Source organism: Pelodiscus sinensis, chromosome 1 (assembly GCF_049634645.1).
Source record: "Pelodiscus sinensis isolate JC-2024 chromosome 1, ASM4963464v1, whole genome shotgun sequence".
NCBI classification, from domain to species: Eukaryota; Metazoa; Chordata; order Testudines; family Trionychidae; genus Pelodiscus; species Pelodiscus sinensis.
Genome location: NC_134711.1, coordinates 274079802 through 274100744, shown reverse-complemented (window position 1 = coordinate 274100744; position 20943 = coordinate 274079802). Strand labels below are relative to the sequence as shown.

General features: G+C 39.0%; 1 protein-coding gene across 4 annotated transcripts in view; it reads right to left on the bottom strand.

Annotated features, from left to right (window-relative positions):
* PCDH9 (protocadherin 9) overlaps positions 1–20943 on the bottom strand; it is a 963669-nt gene that overhangs the window by 345200 nt on the left and 597526 nt on the right. For 2 of the 4 annotated variants that reach the window (XM_075918915.1, XM_075918916.1), the window contains one exon: positions 16123–16324. In XM_075918915.1, the coding sequence (XP_075775030.1) occupies positions 16123–16324 (202 nt within the window). The remainder of the gene's footprint in view (positions 1–16122; positions 16325–20943) is intronic. The other 2 variants (XM_075918917.1, XM_075918918.1) reach the window with 1 other exon arrangement.

Here is a 20943-nt window from a genome sequence, read left to right as displayed (position 1 = left end):
GCCTTCTTCTGGAGAACTCCAGAATTCATATAGTGATCTCCTGATCAATTCAATTTTGACTGAAATATTGGATTTTATTCAGTTGTTTATCTTTTTTCTAAATCTTACAAAATGACAAAAGGGAAAATAAGACAAATCCTCCCAACTGATGAACTTATGCTAATTGGCAGAGCACATCCTAATGAAAATACAGTGGCCTCCAGCTTAAACAATCGTGCAATTTAATTCTTTTTACAACAAATCCAAAAGTTTAAAGATTCTTTTTTAACAAAGTTGATATTTGCACCAAGCATTTCTTAGATGTTCATAGCACTCGCAGTGAAATTGAGGCAAGTTTCAAGTAAAAGGGGCTAGTAAGAAATCATAGTTTGAATTTCAGTGATTTCAATCAAAAATCTTGTGAAATTCAGTGGTTTGGACATGAATTCAGGAAAACTATAACTATTCAAGCAGAGCTTGTTTGCTGCTTCTTTCCCCTTGAAATTCTGATTTTGTTCAATCTTGAAAATCAATAAGAAACAAAAAGGGTGTTAGTACATACATATGTAAATACAGAATGAGAGAGAACAGAAAAAAGATCTCCTGATCTCCTGTGAACTACTTGTCCCCTGACTTTTGCACATCTCTGAGGGTATATCTACACTGCAGAGTTTTTTTTCAGAAAAAGGATAATTTTTCTGAAAAAACTTCATTTATGTCCACACTACAATCACGTTCTTTCGAAAAAAAATCAAAAGAACAGAGGGGTTTTTCCGACATTGGTAAGCCTCTTTCTACAAGGAAGAAGCCTTTTTCCGAAAGAGTTCTTTCGGAAAAAGGTGTGTGTGGACAGGGAAGAGGGAGTTCTTTCGAAAGAAGAGGAACGAGGAAAATGCACAGGTGCCCTGGTGGCCATTTCATCTGTAGTAATCACAGATGAAATGAGAGATAGCATCCACACTGAATGGATGCTATCTTTCAAAAAAGCAGATTGCTTTTTCGATGCGCTTTGGTAGTGTGGACGCTCTTTTTAGGAAGAAGTTTTTTCGGAAGATCTCTTCTGGAAAAGCTTCTTCCGAAAGAAGCCTGCAGTCTAGACATAGCTTTAGAGTAAATTCAGCCCATTGAAGCAGATGCAAACTCCAGCAATGACAAAAGAGTTTTCAACCGCTTATGTCAGGGTTGGATTTAATGGCGATAAATTTATAATATGTACTAAGTGGTCAATGAATCAGAAAAATAGTTGGCAAATTATCCTTCAATTTTAATTTTAAAAATGCTTATATAAATATTTGAAATAGCCCTAATTTGTAAGATAGTATAAGTCTGATCCTTCAAATTCAGGTAGATTTCTTTACATTTGATCTCCAATAGGCCATTGACAGCTGCTTAGTGAAAGGGAGTGTAAGCTGATGTACTTTACAAGATGAGGAATCTGAAAAATCATGTAAGATGATGTAAATTAAAGTAGGAGGTGTATTTATCATATACTCCTATGGTAGTTGTTGTTTTCTCTTCTTAGTCAAATTCTTTGCTCAATAAAATCAGTAGAGGTATTCTGGATTTATGGCATGTAACTAAGAGCACAATCTAGCTTTGAGGTGTGTAATATACACAGAATGTTGACTTTTAAAATTCATGTTCAGTGGCCCACATTCAAAAGTTAGGTATAAGGTCGTATATGTATAAGGTAGTAAATAACACAAAGATGTGAGTCTAAAGGATATATATTTTTGTGTAATATATCATAGAATCGTAGAATTATAGAATACTAGAACTGGAAGGGACCTCAAGAAATCATCAAGTCCAGTTCCTTGCCCTCACAGCAGGACCAAGCACTGTCTAGATCATCCCTGATAGCTGTCTGTCCAACCTGCTCTTACATATCTCCAGTGATGGAAATTCCACAATCTCCCTAGGTAATTTATTTCAGTGTTTAATCACCCTGACAGGCAGCTTTTCCTAATGTCCAAACTAAACCTCCCTTGCCATAGTTTTAAGCCCATTGCTTCTTGTCCTATCAACAGAAACCAAGGAGAACAATTTTCCCCTCTGACACTATTTTAGATACCTGAAAACTGCTATCATGTCCCCTTTCATTCGTCTCTTTTCCAAACTCAACAAGCCCAATTCCTTCCTTCATAGCTCATGTTTTCTAGGCCTTTAATCATTTCTGTTGCTCCTCTCCAGACCTTCTTCAATTTTTCCATATCTTTCTTGAAACGTGGTGCACAGAATTAGACACAATACTCCAATTGGGGCCTAATCATTGCAGAGTAGAGTGGAAGAATGACTTCTCGTGCCTTGCTCGCAACACTCCTGTTAATGCATCTCAGTATCATGTTTGCTTGTTTTGCAACAGCATCACATTGTTGACTCATAGTTCGCTTTTGGTCCACTATGACCCCTAGATCTCATTCTGCAGTACTCCTTCCTAGACAGTCACTTGCCATTCTGTATGGCTACGTCTACACTGGCCCTTTTTTCGAAAGGGGCATGCTAATTTTAAACTTCGGAATAGGGAAATCCGCGGGGGATTTAAATATCCCCCGCGGGATTTAAATAAAGATGTCCGCCGCTTTTTTCCGGCTTGGGGAAAAGCCGGAAAAAAGCATCTAGACTGGCCCGATCCTCCGGAATAAAGTCCTATTCCGGAGGATCTCATATTCCTACTTTCAAAGAATATGAGATCCTCCGGAATAGGACTTTATTCCGGAGGATCGGGCCAGTCTAGACGCTTTTTTCCGGCTTTTCCCCAAGCCAGAAAAAAGCGGCGGACATCTTTATTTAAATCCCGCAGGGGATATTTAAATCCCACGCGGATTTCCCTATTCCGAAGTTTAAAATTAGCATGCCCCTTTCGAAAAGGGGGCCAGTGTAGACGTAGCCCACGTGTGAAACACATTGTTCCTTCCTAAGTGGAGTACTTTGCATTTGTCCTTATTAAACTTCATCCTATTTACCTCAGATCATTTCTCCAGTTTCTCCAGATCATTTTGAATTTTGTCCCTATCCTCTAAAGCTGTGGCAACCCCTTACAGCTTGGTATCTTCAAACTTAATAAGCGTACTTTCTATGCCATCATCTAAATTGTTGATGAAGATAGTGAACAGAACCAGTCCCAAAATAGACTCCTGCAGAACCCCAGTTGGAAAGATCATCTGAAAATATATATTACTTATAAGGCACTGAGTCTGTCCACTGGTGTTTAACTTTTGCACATATATTTTAAATATATTAATTAAAGTAAACTGGAGGATAATATACATAATCTTTCTTATGGAGATATTAATCCGTTCTGCTTATAGATTCCAAGTTAAATATGATACTGGACCAATAACTTTCAGCATTTTTCCAGAGATGAGCACCAACTACTGGAGGGATGGATAATGACATGTAAGAATGTAATTTAAATGACCAGCAGCAGCCCAAGAACAGCAGAATTCAGTAGCAGTGGCAGACCTGGGGCTGGTGTAGCACTTGGCAGAGGCCCTAGAAACAGTGGGCCCAGTGACTTGGGAGCAGGGAACATATTGTCAGGGCTGGGGGTCCAGAAGGGGAGCCCGCCTGGGTCTGCTGACAGACTCTGGGAAAGCCCAGAGTTTGTTAGCCTAGGGGCCAGAATTGACCTCCCCTGGTCTGGCAAACTCCCTCCTTCAGGAAGGGTCAGGTCCTAAAAGTGCTGGACCAGGGAGGTTCAACCTATAAAACTAAAGCACACAGCAAATCTTGCTATAATCTGTTGTCTCCTTCCCTCTATCCCCTTCCCAAAAAATCTAGAGCTATTCAGTTTAAGAACAGGCAAGAGTGTCGTGGAACGTTGAGCTTATACATTATAATTCACTACTTTTATTTTTACCCGATGTGAATAAACTTTACAGAAGTTAATTTTAGCTTAATAAATTGCTCTAAAAAGGGAAAAATATTTAATCTAAATCATTGGCTGCTTACAGGGATTTGTGTAGCGACAAACCCTCTACGTTTGCATTTATTCCACTCATGTTACACTTCTACTATTTGCCTGCATGCAGCTGCACAGGGAGAACCTGGGAACATGTGGTGCGAAATCAATGAAACTATTTACTTGTGGAAGAGCTTGCAGGATTGAAATTTACTACAGTTACTACATTTTGTAAAATCTGCATGATTATTTATAAATAGTTTCCAGCATGGTGCACTGCATAAGAAACTTAACTGACATTAAACTGCAATTTTCGATCGTTGCTCTACTTTTTATCAGTTACTAAGGTGGTTATAAAATTGGCCTGAGTTTTTGTGTTAATCCTAATGTAAAGGGACTTTTTGTTCAGCTGCTGAGGCATGAAGAAATACCCACTGACATCAAAACACAAAAATGTGTGCAGAAGGAAATCAATAAAAGCCTGCCTGTGTTTTAGGGGTTTTATCACAAGGGTTTTTTTCTTATTATAGACATTTACATTGAAATTGTGGTTATGTCATTTTAACCTTGAGATTGTTATTAAAGGTCTGGATGATTAAGTGGTTAAGCATGCAGAATTTGTCACATTCCACTTATGTAATGTGTAGATCTGGAGTCCACACTTAAAAAAAAAAAGAATGTTGAAAAACTGGAAAAGTGTATAAAAGAGTTACCAATATGAGTTTAGACAATTTGGCTTATAGGAAGTTTAAGAAGCACAGTCTGCTTAGTTTATCAAAGTGAAGTGTATGAGATAAATCAGTCAATGTTTATAAATATCAGCACAATGGACAAATTCTTCAACATTTGAAGTCTTAAATCAATGTTGGATTTTTTTTTTAAAAGATATATACTATAGTTATACCAGAAATTATGGGCTTGATGCAGAAATTATCATGGAAGGTTCTTTGGCCTGGGTTATTTAGGAGTCCATCTTAGATCATTAAAACGGTCACTTCTGCTTCTAAGCATCTATGAAACTCTCTTTAGCACCTTTAAATCCTTTACCAAGCCATTTATCTGATCTCTGTTTCTCTGCTTTATGGAGTACCTGCACCACACACCTGCTCCATATTTATGTAATGAGCTGCAGAGGTGAGATTCAACCCTGACTCAATCCACACATCCTGTAAAGATACACGAGAGGAAGGGAAAATAAATCAGTACATAATTTGGTTATATGTCTTCTTTCTAAAACAAAAATGCTATAGAATTCTTAATTAAATGCTGATACATTTCACACCTCTCAGCTGTTGTTGTTCTACAGAAACAAATTCATGGTGATAAGATTGAATCCAGTCATCAGTCTATTTTATAACTTTTCAGTCAGTTAATTCACCAACTTGACTCCATTTTCTCTTGCTACTATTTGCCTGTAGCTAAATGTGACAGTGTAAGATTCTGTGTGAGGTATGAACTTGTGTTTAATGAAATGGAGGAAATGTCTCAAAGGCAAATGTTCTTCTAGTTCTCAGAATATGAAACACAAAAATAGCTATGGACAATGATTTATCTGGAGAGAAAAAGTTAACATAGAGATATCTCCGCCTACACATTAAACTCTATATACTCCACTACTCAGTCTAGCCAAGTGGAACAAGCAACTTTGGAGCAGTAAAAAAAAAAAAAAAAAAAAAAAAGCAAGGATTATACAGTGGGAATAGACTGTAAGGTTAAAACACTGTCACCCAGTGGCCCCTGTGATAGTAACACTGCGAACCAAAGCTCTTTGCATGGAAAGATTAGTTTTTCCACATGGGATCAGACCAAGTTTAATATGACACATTTGCCAGAATTCTGAACTTTAATCATACTTAAACTATGCCAAAGAAATATTCCTGCTTATTGCTGAAATTATATTATGATTTAATTCCCCTGACATCATTTTATAGAACAACTATAGCACTGGTTTTATTAAAATACAGGGACTTGGGTTTTATCAACCACACTGATACAAATATTGTTTAATATCCTGGAACTAAAAAGTATTATATAAATAGCATTAATGGCAGACTGAGCTATTTTAGACGTTGCTTCCAAGAATATGAATTTGCTTCCAAATTTGTATTTTTTACTGGGAATACCCTGAGGAATTATAAACATTTTCTTCATTTTATGTTTAAAAGTGAAACTTTTAAAATGCAAAGAGTTTGTTACCGTTTTTCACCCAAGTCCAGTCTTCCTTACATGAAGGCATAATTTTGAGTTACATAACATTTACAGTGTTTACAAATTATGGGTAGAAATTAGGAAAACATATGAAGGATATAAATATTTTTTCTCTCTGCTTCTTAATTCCACACTGGTGAAATTATAACACACATTTATCTGAAATGTATAATAGGCTTTTCCCCCAGAGCAATTCCCACACTCGGTTAAATATATGCTGTTTCTCTTTATCTCTTTGAGGGAGAATGAATCACATCCACTGCTTGCAGCTACCAAAATGTAATTTCATCAAGCAAGTTCATGAAAGTACACATTTCTCCTTCTTTACACTAGGAGGCATATTTTTCCTACATACAATTCTAACAGACTGTTAGCTATACTGAATGTAACCATTAAATAGGTCAACATTTCCAGTTTAAATGTTAGTGTTTAGCAGCCTTTACTAAAAGAGCAGTGAAAGCAGGATCTTTAACTAATAAGAACTCATTTAAATGCTGATGAAAATCAAAACTATACTAGCAAGAAAACCACACCGAACACGTTTGCTGAACTATAATAGACATATACCAGATTAAAATACATCAATTCTACTCTCAACATCAACAAGTCATAAAACAGGATGTTTCTGTTAACATTACACATGTTTAAAAGCCACAAAAAAAGCAGAAGAGATTAAATAAAATCATGTTGGTAATATGCAACTTATAATAAACTTCAGGTCAATTTGGTGATTTTGCAGGTTCATACCTGACATTCTGAGAGAGAAAATCTGTCAATAGAAACTTTTGGAACTATTTTCCCTTTTAATAGCTTACATGAGAAGAACAAGAAATGAAATGTACAGGGTTTTTTTAGTACAAAAAATAGTTGTCATTTAGAAACATGTTGGGTTAAAAATACATTCACCAGAAACAAAAATTTGGCTGAATAATTTTTAAAACATCTACTTTTGCAGATTACTTTCAAAGCTCTGATTCTTCTTTTATGAAGAATGATTTCCTTTATATGTTCATTATTTTTCTCCCATTAATTATATAATCTCAGTGCAACAATCATAAATCTTTTTCTTCTTCATTTGTGGTCTTGTATATAATTAGAACCCTATCAAATTCACTGTCCATTTTGGTCAATTTCATAGACATAGGGTTTTCCATAATCTCGGCTGTTTAAATCTGAAATTTCACTGTGTTGTAATTGTATAGGTCCTGACCCAAAGGAGTCGGGGGAGGATCACAAGGGTACTGTGTGTAACAGGGGCGGATATAGGGCAGGGCGAATGGGGCGGCCGCCCCGGGCCCCGCATTTCAAAAAGCCCCGTGCATGCGCCGTGGCAAAGGGGGGCCCCGCGAAATTATGCTGCCCGGGGCCCCACAAAACGGTCATCTGTCCCTGGTGTGTAAGGTGTCACATTACAAACCTCACTTTTGCACTACTGACTGCACATGTTGATAGTTGGAAAGCAGCAGTTGCTGAGCAGAATCCCAGCTCTGCTGATAGAGCCATCACCACCACCACGAGCAGCAGCACAGAAGTAAGGAGAGCATGGAGAGGTATTGCCACCATTACTTCTGCACTGCTGCCTAAAGAGCTGGGCCCTCGGTCAGCAAATGTCACTCTGGCCATCTATTTCCAAAGGCAGCAGCACAGAAGTAAGGGTGGTGATATGGTGTTGCTGTTAGTATGGTGTCACAGTCAGACCTGGGCACTTGGCGAACACCCACCACTCTGGCCACCCAGCTCTGAAGGCAGTGCAGAAATAAGGGTGGCAATATTGTGAAGAATCTTGTGGCTCCCCTGCAATTCCCTTTTGGGTCAGGACCCACAATTTGAGAAATGATGCCCCCTCCTGTGAAATCTCTATAGTATAGGATAAAAGCAGAAAAAAAGAAAAGATTTCATGGTCCGTGATATTTTTTTCATGGTCGTCAATTTGATGGGGCCTGTACATAATACATTATTTTATTATGTTTAAAAATGGTTGCAAACAATTGGCTTACATACATGCTGAATTCAATTTGTCCTGGTCTAAGTTGTGATCACCATGGTACCAGTGGTATCCCGGAAAAGCTCTGTAGTCTAGATGTATTTTTAGACACAGTTCCAGAAAAGTCCATCTGTGCCTGGATCATGCTCATCCTCTGATCCACAGAATCTAAAAAATAATCTAGTCCTTTTATGGCACAGATGGGCAGCCAAGTATGGTGGGTGGGCTGCATAAATGACCCTCCTACACCTCAGTGGGTCACACCAACCTGTGGCCCACTTGGGTGCCATCTGCAGCCCCATGCTCCCCCCCTCCCTTCATCTGATTCCATCCCCTATGTGCCTCTCTTGCATTGGAGCACTGGATCCCCACACATACCTGCTCCACCACCTCCCAGTACTTTTAGAGCTCACAAAACACCTGATTTCAGAGCTCACAATGCTCCATCACCATGCACCCCTCTCCCTCCCAGAGCTAGAAAGCTGTGTATCAGCTCTTTGAGGCACTCTAACTCTGGGAGGGAGTGGGAGGAGCAAGGACCGAGGGTGAATCACGGAATTTGTAGCTCCTCTGAACATGCTGGGAGGGAGAGAGAAGGGCAGCAAGTGCAGTGCCCCAATGTGAGACTGGCATGTTGAGGAAAGCAGCCAGGTGGTCTGCAGGCCTGTGGGCTGCAGGTTGCCTGCCACTGCTTTATGATCTGCTGTGGGCATTGTGCTAGTTGTTCTTTCCTCCTTGGGGGTAGGGGAGTAAGCAATTTTCCCCTCACTGTCAGACCAGCCAAGGCAGAGTGGGATTTTTTTCTCCTTCCCCATAGTGGATCCAGGAAGAATGTGTGGGACCTAACCCCCTAAGGGTATGTCTACACTACAAAGTTAATTCGAACTAACGGACGTTAGTTCGAATTAACTTTGATAGGCGCTACACTAGCGCTCCGCTAGTTCGAACTTAATTCAAACTAGCGGAGCGCTTAGTTCGAACTGGGTAAATCTCATTCCACGAGGACTAAGCCTAGTTCGAACTTACTAGTTCGAATTAAGGGCTGTGTAGCCCCTTAATTTGAACTAGTGGGAGGCTAGCCCTCCCCAGCTTTCCCTGGTGGCCACTCTGGCCAACACCAGGAATACTCTACTGCCCCCTCCCGGCCCCGGATCTCTTAAAGGGGCACGGGCTGGCTATGGTGCCCATGCCAGGTGCAAGCCTGCCAGCACCCAGTCAGCAGACTCTCTACCTGGCACGGCTCGAGCCAGCCACCCGATGCCCCCCAGCCCTCCCCCTCTTCCCGGGACCAGGCTGGCGGCTCCCGGGAGCCTGCCCTGGTCCACAAGAGGCGGGCACCCGCCTGGTCCAGTGCAGACATCGTGGACCTCGTCCATGACCTCTGCACTAGGCACAGGAAAGTGACCATCTAGGGCAGGAGAGCTGCCAGCCTGGCCACCCAGGAGCAGGTTTGCATGGTGGTCCAGTGAGGCCCCCGACCCTGAGCCCTGAGCTTACAATGGCCGTACTGGGTCAGACCAAAGGTCCATCTAGCCCAGTAGCCTATCTGCCGACAGCGGCCAACACTAGGGACCCTGGAGGGGATGGACCAAAGACAGTGACCAAGCCATTTGTCTCGTGCCATCCGTCTCCAGCCTTCCACAAACTTTGGGCAGGGACACCATTCCTACCCCCCAGCTAATAGCACTCCATGGACCCAACCTCCATCACTTTCTCTAAGTTCCCTTTAAACTCTGTTCTAGTTCTAGCCTTCACAGCCTCCTGCAGCAAGGAGTTCCAGAGGCTGACTCTTTGCTTTGTGAAGAACAACTGTCTCTTACTAGTTTGAAGCCTGCTACCCATTCCTTTCCTTTGGTGTCCTCTAGTCCTTTTATTATGGGAACTAATGAAGAACTTTTCTGTATGCACCCTCTCCACACCATTCATACTTTTAGAGACCTCTATCATATCCCCCCTCAGTCTCCTCTTTTCTAAGCTGAAAGGTCCCAGTCTCTTTAGCCTCTCTTCATATGGGACCTGTTCCAAACCCCTCATCATTGTAGTTGCCCTCCCCTCTCCCACCCTCTCTCTTCCCCTCTCCCACCTGCTTTTCCCAGTCTCCCCCAGTTTTGTTCAATAAAGAGAGATTCTATTTTTGAACACACGTTTTCTTTATTTTGTACATCAGGAAGGGGGGCTAGGGAAGGGTAAGTAGAAGGAGGTGAGGGAGGAATTTGGTATGAGCCCCCGATGGGGAGGAGAGGGCTAGCTCTGCGGGCTTCTGGGGTGGAAGCTCTCCTGCAGCCCCTCAATTGCCCCCTCTCCCCAGATGGCAGCCTGCGGCAAGTGCAGCTGGGCTAATGGCTGAGTGCTGTGATGTGCCCAGTGTGGGTACTCCGGGCACTCCAAGCCAGGACTGCTTTGCAAGCGGGGAACCCTGAGAACTGTCTGTCCAGGGTGGGGGTCGGGTCCCTTTAAGCACAGCCCTCAGCTAGCCCGAGACAGCAGCTCCACGCTCTAAGTCCTCATCTGATGCCCTGCCGGCACTGCTTCCGACCAGCCTTAACCTCTGTTCAGGGTCCACTCTGTGTGGACATGCCCTGCCGGCACTGCTTCCAGCCATCCTTAACCGCGGTTCAGGGTCCACTCTGTGTGGACATGCTAGTTTGAATTAGCAAAACACTAATTCGAACTAGTTTTTAAGACTAGCTGCGCTAATTCGAATTAGCTTAGTTCGAATTAACTAAGATAGTTCGAATTAGCGCTGTAGTGTAGACATACCCAAAGTGTGTGGGGCTTAGGTTGTCAGGTTACAATTTAATTCATAAAATTTATGGTTGATGTTAGTATGGATGCACAGTATGAGAGAGAAAATGTTATTGAAAGAAATGGATTGAAAAAGGATGTAAAGGAAAACAGCTCCCCTCCTTTTTTAGCCCCTTTAACAAAGGAGTGTTAGGGTCCCACCTATGGGATGGCTAGTGCCAGCACTGGGATTATATGGAAATGATTAAAGAAGGTATGATGACCTGCATTGTACAATCTGTTTCCAGTTACTCACAGATATTTCAAGTGAATAAAATTGCTACCTAATTAAACACATCCATTGCCTCCTGTTTTACTTCAGGCCTGATTGGACAGTGGAAGCCTACACAGAAGAGACAGGTTAAGTATCCTAAACCAATGTGGGAGTGTACAGATCATGGTTAAAGTTTGGATATATTTATTGGTTTTTTATTTGACCTGACTCTCCTGTCTGCTCGTCCCTGGTAAACATGGGGACAATATCTAACTAACAGACTAGTGTTTGTAATCTCTCATCCTTTCAGTCTTTACCAGCATGAGAGATTGCTGTCTTTAAGATAAGCTGGGAGAGTTTTTCTGGCTGTGCATGTCCTTTTTGCTAGACTAGATCAATTATAACTCCCTTGTTCCTTCTCATAGGCTGGCAACGCTGACAAAAAAAAACAAACAAAACAAAACAGTGAGTTTTTCATGCAGTAGATTATTGTCTGGCTACACTAAGAGGGGGCAGGAAATACTGACATGGGTTTAATCAGGCCACAACTTTATTATTGGATGTCTAGGACTTTTTGGCAGACAACAGTGTATGGCATGGGATGTGTTTATGCTAGGGATGTGTTAGTGTATGCAATTAAATGGTTATGCAAGGAGCCTGGGCTCATCAGTTAATCTTCATAGTTACATTTAAGGCCTCCCTCCCCCACACAGCCTTCTCTGATACAGAGGCAGCATCAGGATAACGAGGGGAGCTGTGGCTCTGTGGGAACCAGTATGTGCAAGGAGCAGCTCTGCGGGAACATGTGCACTGGCTCGCGCCTACCCCTCCCTGTTGTGCTGCTGCCCCTGAATCCGAAGCAGCAGAGTGCAGGGGCAGGCGGCACTGCGGGAGCCACCTCATCTTCCATGTGTAAACGTGTAACTTCTGAAAGTTTCACCAGTTACACATTTACCCAAAAAAACCTACATTTTAACATCCCTAATTTATTCCATAATTATTTGGGTGTATTTTGGGTATATTTTGCCAGCTGAATTATAAGAATGGGGAGTTGGCTCCTTGCTTTACCAGTCACAGGAGTCCCTATTTGTTCCTTTAATTAAAAAAACTTTTTTAATGTAACCCATTTATCTGGTCACTGTATACCTTTTGCTTGGAGTACTTGTTACTGGACATCTGCCACAAGCAGGCACCAGCCATTAGTTTGGCTGCCTCCTGTGGGTATAAAAGGGAGGCTTCAGGGGCAGGATTGTCTGGTTTAAACCCTTCATTTTCTAGGGCATGCATCAATGACCTTGCTGACTCCTTCTGCAGCAGTTTTAAACACTCTCCCCCTCCCCCCCCCCCCCCCCCCCGCAACCATACAGCACCTCATTTGACCAGCCAGCCAAAAGGTGCAGGACAGTTATTGGGCTATGTTCATATTTAACTAATTATTTAATCTTGCAGGATGTTCAAACCTTGTCCTTGCTCCTGTTGAAACTTAATTAAAGAAGCAATGTATCACTACCAGGATACAATGGCTTCATGTTTATTTACGTAAGTGTACAACAATAAAAACACACTATTCATGAGAATATTAAAGTTATTCACCAAAATTATTCTAACCCTTTAGGAGGCATTTTTCCTCAGAAGAATCCTGCTTCAACAAACTGAACAAATGCTGCATTAAAACTAGTTCTGAAGGGGATAGTGAAGGACAAGTTTGGTCCCACATACCATTTTTGCTACAGATACATTATTAGACAATCATTGCAAATAGTCCCATGATTACTCTTTTCATTTTCATTGAAACAGCAATTAAACACACGAACAAAACCTTGCTCTGTAATATTTACCACACTACATTTGCAGCAGTAATTGTACACGGGAACAATACCATGAAATGTATTAAATGCCGACTAAAAAAAAAATCATGAAATTGTCTACTCTGTTCTCATTGCCACCTGAACAGAAATAATACATGTATGAATGAATGAGTGAATAAACAAACAAATACATAGCACAAATAAAGTTAATTGGATTTTCTTTTAAATCTCTGAATTTGAAAATCAACTATGCTATTTGTTGTAACAAAAATAAAGAACTTTAAATATAATATTATAATATAATACTATAATATTCAGGCAGCCTCTCATAAAATATAAAACTAACCAATATCCCTACATTTCTTATTACACATTGATAACTATTAGTGATATTTTAATCCTATATTCATACAGAGAATTGTGTCATTTACGGTGAGGAAGAGAAAGGACAAAGAAGAATGAGGCTTTTTGTTAAAGAAATATGGAAAGTTGTTATATGTATCTATGACAGGCTCTCAAAAATAAAACTAAGTTGTAACTATAAACACATTTTTGAAAGACGGTATTACATATGCCTCCTTCAAACAATCAAAGTTTCAGGTTTCTTAAAAAAAGCCCCTCTCATTTCTCACTTCCTTGTATCTTCATTAAAGTGAATATAAATATGACTATTCTAATTTGAAAATATTTTACACTCTCTTTTTGAACATTTTGTTCCAGTATAAAGCATACGCGTGGTGAATGAGAGAGGAACATAAAGTCCCCAAAAGTCTTATTTGAGCCACTTTTTTTTTGTTTTGAACATAGGTTTAATTAAGGATTACCATTACAAAGAAATCCCAAAGCTTGTCTAACTGTTTCTCTGTATTTTTAAAGACTGAATCCAATGAATATGTTTCATTAATCTAACAATTTGGATTCTCAGTGAGGATTTTTCTTTCCAACCGCATAATTGCACATCATCCCAAAGTATTCACAATGCTTTTAAATCATATACACGATAGTAGGAAGCACTTCAGAAAGCACAGAAATCAAACTACCTCTATGGTTGAACACAAGAACTGTTTAATAATGCTACAGATTAAGACAGGAATTGTCAACGATTACCATATCTAATCGACACTATATCAGTAATTTAAGTAGGCAAAATGTAATTACTCACATTGTAATTTTGCCCTAACACTGGGTAGAACTTCTAATCAGATGAAAACACTATGGGATCTTTCAGGCCCTTAAACCAACACAAACTCTATTTCACATCTCATAGTAAAAAACAAAGAGGCATCGTCAGCCATACAGTGACCACTTCATTGGTTACTTGAGCAATAACTCAGTAAGGACTCAAGACATAGGAGTTCAGTCTATATAATCACCAATGCCATTTCCTTCTGTGCAAAAAAATTATTAAGCCCTGCTTAGCTTGTAAGATCTGATGAGATGTATAACACACTATTTAAATGCATTTTTAATTCAGGCTGATAAAATAATTAGTATAGGAAGCTATAGTCCCATGCCTCACTAACCTTGAATACAGCTTGACCATTAAATTCTTGTAGATTTACCATGAATTTCAAGTCCCCAAAGGCTAAACTGTATATAATCACATAAGTTGCAGACATCACTAAAACAGATATGAGATTTAAAACACATCTGTTGACTTTGGTGAGTTACCGTTTGTAATTAGCATTGCATGATTACACAGCGCAGTTGACACCTACTCTGTAAAGCAGAAACACTTCCACGTAAGACATTTCTATGCAGTTTACTGACCCTGCTCTTTGCTCAGTTTTGTTTGATAGACTTTATTCTATGTGCTATTTGGAGATATGCAACTGAGTATCAGCAACATGCATGCTACAGTGCCTGCGAGTAATGAATGAAGCCTTAAGACAGCCATATACTCTAGCTAAATATGTCATTTTTCTCTTGCATGGACAGGAAATTAACAGGATAACTCTACTTAAAATAATCAGTTACATGTATTATATAGTTTTTTTTCTCTCCAAGCAGCTATACTACTACAGATCCTTGTATTTTTGTGGACTTAGAGTCATAGTTAGGGCTGACCAGAAAACATCATTTCCATTTTGAGAAGTTTTGGGAATGTATTTTTGCTGAACAAGACCAAGACCTTTTAACAGTTTTAAAGAAGAAAAACAAGTATGTAAAAGAGATACAGAGGCCACATAAGACCACAGACTAGCCAATACCACAGTGATTAGCATGCTTACCTATGATGTGGAGGCTTCAAATCTCTGCTTTACATTAAGCTATAGTTATTATGGGGAGTATCTGTCTGTCCCTTCCCTATAAAAAATATTTCCAGCATGTTTCATGAAAAAAATTTTCTATGAATAGTTTAGTTTTGACAAATCAGCATATTCTAATAATAAAACATTTTGTCAACTTTCCTCAGTATGGTTCTTCCATTATCATTGTTTAGCTGCATCTATAGTGCAGGATGCAAGCACTGTAATTCCAATCGACTATGCAAATAATTACAACTAAAAGGACAAAAATGGTTTCCCATACATTTGAATATGGCAGTTGCCAGCCACACTGTCCATATGTAACATTTCAGATGAAACTTGTGTGTAGTGGTATCAAACATGCACTCAGCCCTCTGAAGCTAATGAAGGATTTCAATTTATTGTAGCCACTAGAAGGGTTCTCAATAGGGCAGCTAATCAAAAAAGGTGTTTCATACATAAAAAACTAACTAGAAAACTATATGCATCCTAATTTGCTCCATTCTTTTAAGTACGTTCAATAAAAATATCACCTGCACTTTTGTTCCTTTCATTTCCAGTAGGTATACATATACCATTATACAGTGAAAAAAAGCATCATTGTAAGAAGAAAGTGCATACGTAACTACTATACTGCACAGAAAATGACAACAAAGACAAGCAAACTATCTTGAGGAACTTCCTTTCTTGTTATTTTTCCTCTCGTCATGTAGTCTGTCTATTCACGTTTCCCAAACAAGCACATTTTTTTTACTTGTGGTTTCTTTTCTTTTCTTTTCTTTTTTTTTTTTAACAATCAACATTGCAACATGATATTTCAGGCAAGTGAAATAACATGCTGTAAAATCTTCTGAACTACTGTAACTAAATATCCAGGCACATGCTCTACATCTCTTGCATCTTGAAAGGGTTTTTTATTTTTTTAAGTGAAAAGGGAAAACAAAACAAACAAAAACCTCTACCAAAGATTATCAAAGCCTTGACAATCTACTCACCAGAGTTGGGGTCAGAATTGCCATCAGCTTCAGTCCTCTTGTCCGGTGAGGCCTGGTCGTAGAATTCGTCCTGTGGCTGAACCAGAGGGAGAGGGTGTGAGATCAGGGTTCCACTACCCACAGGCTCATGGTCTCCTAGACCACTGTCACTGCAGCTTTCCTGGGAGCCATCAGGGAGGTGAAACGTAACACGGCGCTGGGACTACAAAGAAGAGCACAGGACATGCTGATTAGTGCTCTTTTTTTCAGTTCTCTTTTCTTAAAAAAAAATAGATTCCTGGTATTATTTCTGAGGCACTTTTTTTTAACCTCATATAGCAACCCAGGGAAGAAGGCACGCTGGAGAGTGGAGGTTTAGAAGTTGCCATGAGCTCATCTGTGAAGTAAGCTTCTCATCAGAAAGCACTTTTGTGTGTTTCTTGAAATGATAAAGGGATGACATACAAATCTGGTCCTCAAGAACAGTAACCTTTGAGAACTATCCCAAAAGCAGGCCATAGAACACTGACAGTTGAATCAACCACTGAAGTCAGCATGCTGTGTGAACATATCACACAAAACCATGGTGTGCATCTTAAAACTGTTTCCTCACCCTTTCCAGGACCAGACTTCTAAAAGTCTAATTACACTGTAGTATGCAGTGTTGTTGTAGCCCTAGTGCTTCAAGGATATTAGAGAGATAAGTTGAGTGAAGTAATATCTTTCACTGGAGTTACTTCTGCAGGTGTGAGAGACAGGCTTTCGAGTTACACAGAGCTGAGAAAGAACTCTGTGTAGCTCATCAGCATGTCTCTCTCACCAAAAGAAGTTGGTCCAATAAAAGATGTAACCTCACCCCTCTGTCTCCCTATTTAATGATACTACCACTTAGCATGTACAACATAACTTTGAAATTACAGTGATTAACTAGGATTCACAGAACACATTCATGGAGTAGCTGATTACTACAGCAGTTTTACAGAGGGGAAGACTTAGATTAGATGACTTGCTCAATGGAACAGCATGAGTCAGAGCCAGGCTTGGAAATTATCCCAAATTACAGGACACAAGTAAGGAATTTGACCAAAATATTTGCACAAGATGCATCTGAATTGACTACCACACAGTCATGATTTTTAAACTAAGGAAGTAACCTGACTGTGAATTGTGACCACAAAATTATATAATAATTCTTCGTGAGTCACACAGTATTGCAAGACGCAACTCTCCTTTTCCAGCTAGTGATTAGAGAATAACATGAGGTTTTTCATAAAAGCAGCATAATCATAATAGTAAGTGTCTCATAGGGTAATGCTACATTTTTAGACACTGGAGTTGAGAGCTTCCCGAGAGAGAGGTTAACGTAACAAGCACATATTCCTTCAAAAATTAAATTCTAGTTATGGATAGCTTGAGTAATGTGCTTAGGCAAGATGGTATAGGATCCAGGGTAGATCCATTGTGTTAGTACTGGGCTTTGAAAGCCATTAGATCCTAATGCCTTAGTCATAGTCTGACTGAAATCAAAGAGAGCAGCATTGGGTCCATATTCATTATGATGTAGAGAAAATCTAGAGATTACTATTCATTTTGTTTGCTCATATAAACCATTTGATAACAGTATTTGCTTCTATTTGTACAAGATGACCAATAGCCTCCTTCTTGGCTCCTTTTGTATTTATCTTCCTTGAACAAGCCTCAATGCTTGATTGAACCCAGTTTGTTGGATTACTCCTTAATTTAGTATCAACTAAGCTTGTTTTTTTCTTTTAAGATGTTCCTCATACTGTAATGCCAGCTCCCCAGCTATTGCAAAGTGGGGTAGTTCCATTAAAGACAATGGCCTTTGCCAATTTATATCAGCTGAGGACTTAGCTTTCAGTGTTTTATGTCCAGGCCACCTTCTACTTCAAACTATAACATGCCGTATTTCACTCTGTATTTGATTCTCTGAACATTTTGTATAACCAGATTGCTCACAGAGTCTTTTCCCTTAAAGATGAACGTAATTAATTTCAATTATAACAAAATATAGTTTAATATCTTTTCCTCCATTTATGACTAAACATCCACATTTAGAGTTCAGAAGATGACACTAGAAGGATTTCTACAAACACAAATAAAGCATTTTCTTTCAATATTTGTGTAGCAAAAGGCATCACAAGGAAATATCAATGTTTGGGGAAAACAGATCTCTAAATTAAGTAACCAATAAAAACCCGTCACTTCAAGATCATATATAATAATTAAGAAACATTAGGGTCTGACTCAGCTAAACAGAAGGACCTGCAATTCCAGAAGTGTCCCGAAGGCCACTATTGTTATACAGTAAAGCCAATTCCTCATACTAATAGGTATATACAATCCATTATGGCTGCTTCCACTCAATTGTCATGTCAGAACAGGCCCACCCTTACCCATATGCTAAAATTTGCAAATGCATCGGGAACCTGAAAATTTGCAGTACCATTGGGGCTTAATATCTACCCACCCACCTCTACATATTCCTTTTCCATCCATTTCTATGGTAGTCTATAGGACCTTAGTTTAAAATTTGCATTAAAATATTTCATTAGTGAGTTGAATATTATAAAATCATTTCTCTACAAAATCACACATACCCCAGCTGCCATCAGGCATAGAAACATCAGTTTAATAGTACTGTGTAGGGTCCTATAAATCCTAAGGATGGTTCAGTGTGAAGGTGTTATAAAAAGAGCATCAGATACATAAGTATATATAGAAAAATATAGGTCAAACTCAGAACAAAAAACAAAATTGCAGCACACAACAGCAAATCAACCTTGAGTTAAATTGATTTAGTTGCCTGTTGCTCATCGCCAGAAAATGAGAGGTGATCTGTGGCTCTCCTAAAATATGAATTTCCATTTGTTGAAATACTGGATATAAATAATAGCTATAGTATTTTGTGAATGTCAACAGAAACAGCAACACACTGTTTTTCTTTGAAAATATTTCTAATCTTATTGTTCAGGTATAGAACAATAAAGCTGTGTTTGCCACAGCATATTACATTTTCATGGTTAACGTGTTTTATTTCAAAGCATTAAAACCTATTTAAAAATACACTTTAGTCATAGCTTATCTTTCCCCCCATATATTCTGCTGTCACAGTTTTTCACACTTTTGTTGCCTTGATGTCATGAGCTGTAATTAAAAATAAACAAAAACAATTTTTTAAAAAAGTAGAGTAAAAAAACTGGAAATGTTTGGCTGCTTTCCAGATGCTGTAGATTGGTATGAATGTTAAATGTATTGTGCCTAAGTACTGTGTTTTCAGCAGACAGGTTTTGTAAATATATGTCAATACTAGGTTTACACTTAGGTTTGGTCCTTTAACAATTGCTACAGTATTCTTCAGTAAATGGCACAGAACAATATTGAAGCATTTACTGAATCAAACAGTTGACTTTAAAGTGAATTTTGACTTTAATGGGTAATTTTGCCTGGACTAGAACTTTTGATCACACTTCATAACAACACAATAAGCTTTTAGGGACTGATTTTCACAAGTGCTTAACACCTTCTCCACTTGGCCACTTTTCAAGGGCTTAAATTAAGTGCCTAACTGGAAGCTAAGTATCCACTTTTGGAAAAAAATCCCAACAGACAGCATTTCCATTTGTTCTCAATGAGCATTTTTAAAAATCTGATCCCTTTATACATGTTTTTGGGTTCTGAGTTCTTTTGAGACTAACTCACAGTGTTTACTACCATTACCATATTAAGTTTTTTAATAAAGGACACAGACAAAATGTAATGTTATTGTACTGGGTCTGTGCTTTCCAGAGCTACATACAGAACTGCCCACAAAATTTGTCGTTTACCCTAGAACAGTGGTCACCAACCAGTAGATTGGGATCTACCAGTAGGTCTTGGAGCCTCTAGCAGGTAATCCTGACTGGTTTGGCCAGGAAGCTATCAAGTGCTCACACTTCATTTGCCTCTCCATGTACTGTCATGCTATTCCTGCCCCCTGTGACATAGAATGTTTAACCCGTGCTAACTACTATTAGATCTTCATTTTATGCAAACTGTCATAGAACTATTCAAATCAAATTTGGAATATATTTGCATCGCCTCACAATCTGTCCCCATCCCAGTTTTGTATTGAGTCATGCTTTGTGAAAATAAAGGAAAGAGAAGATTTAAAAAGAAAAATTATGGGGAGAGGAAGAAAGGAAAGTCAAACTGACAATTTTTTTGAGAAACTAAAAAAAACAACCAATAGTCTGGTAGCACTTTAAAGACTAACAAAGCATGTAGATTGTATTTCGAGCTTTCATGCGCACAGCCCACTTCTTCAGATGATGACATGACAAAATTGCTTAATCAATGGAAGCTCAGGAAAAAAAAGTCTGAAAACAATATATTCTGAATGAGAACAATTAGGGAACTATCTGTAAGCCACATATTCTACTGACTGTAAAATATAAACATGAATAACTGATAAAGTTAGATCACGAGAAAGAGAAAAATACATCCTAGAAAGATGGAGGAAATGGAAAAGAGAAAGAAGTTTATGGGCACACTGTTAAAGGAAAATGTTACGCAATAAACACATGTGTGGAAAGTCTATATTTCTATTGAAGTTCCATGTGGGGTAGATTTCTATATATTGGGCCCCTTTGGGTAATATTAAATATTGTCATTTAATGCATTGCAGTATCCAGTTTTCTCTCAAATAATTTGCTTTATAGGGCTTAGCCTGTTACTGGAGTGAGAGACATAAAGGTGAGATAAGCTGAAAGAATAATAATAAATATTAATAGTAATACATAAACCCACAAAAATGGACTAAAGACAGTTTTAATCAGAAAA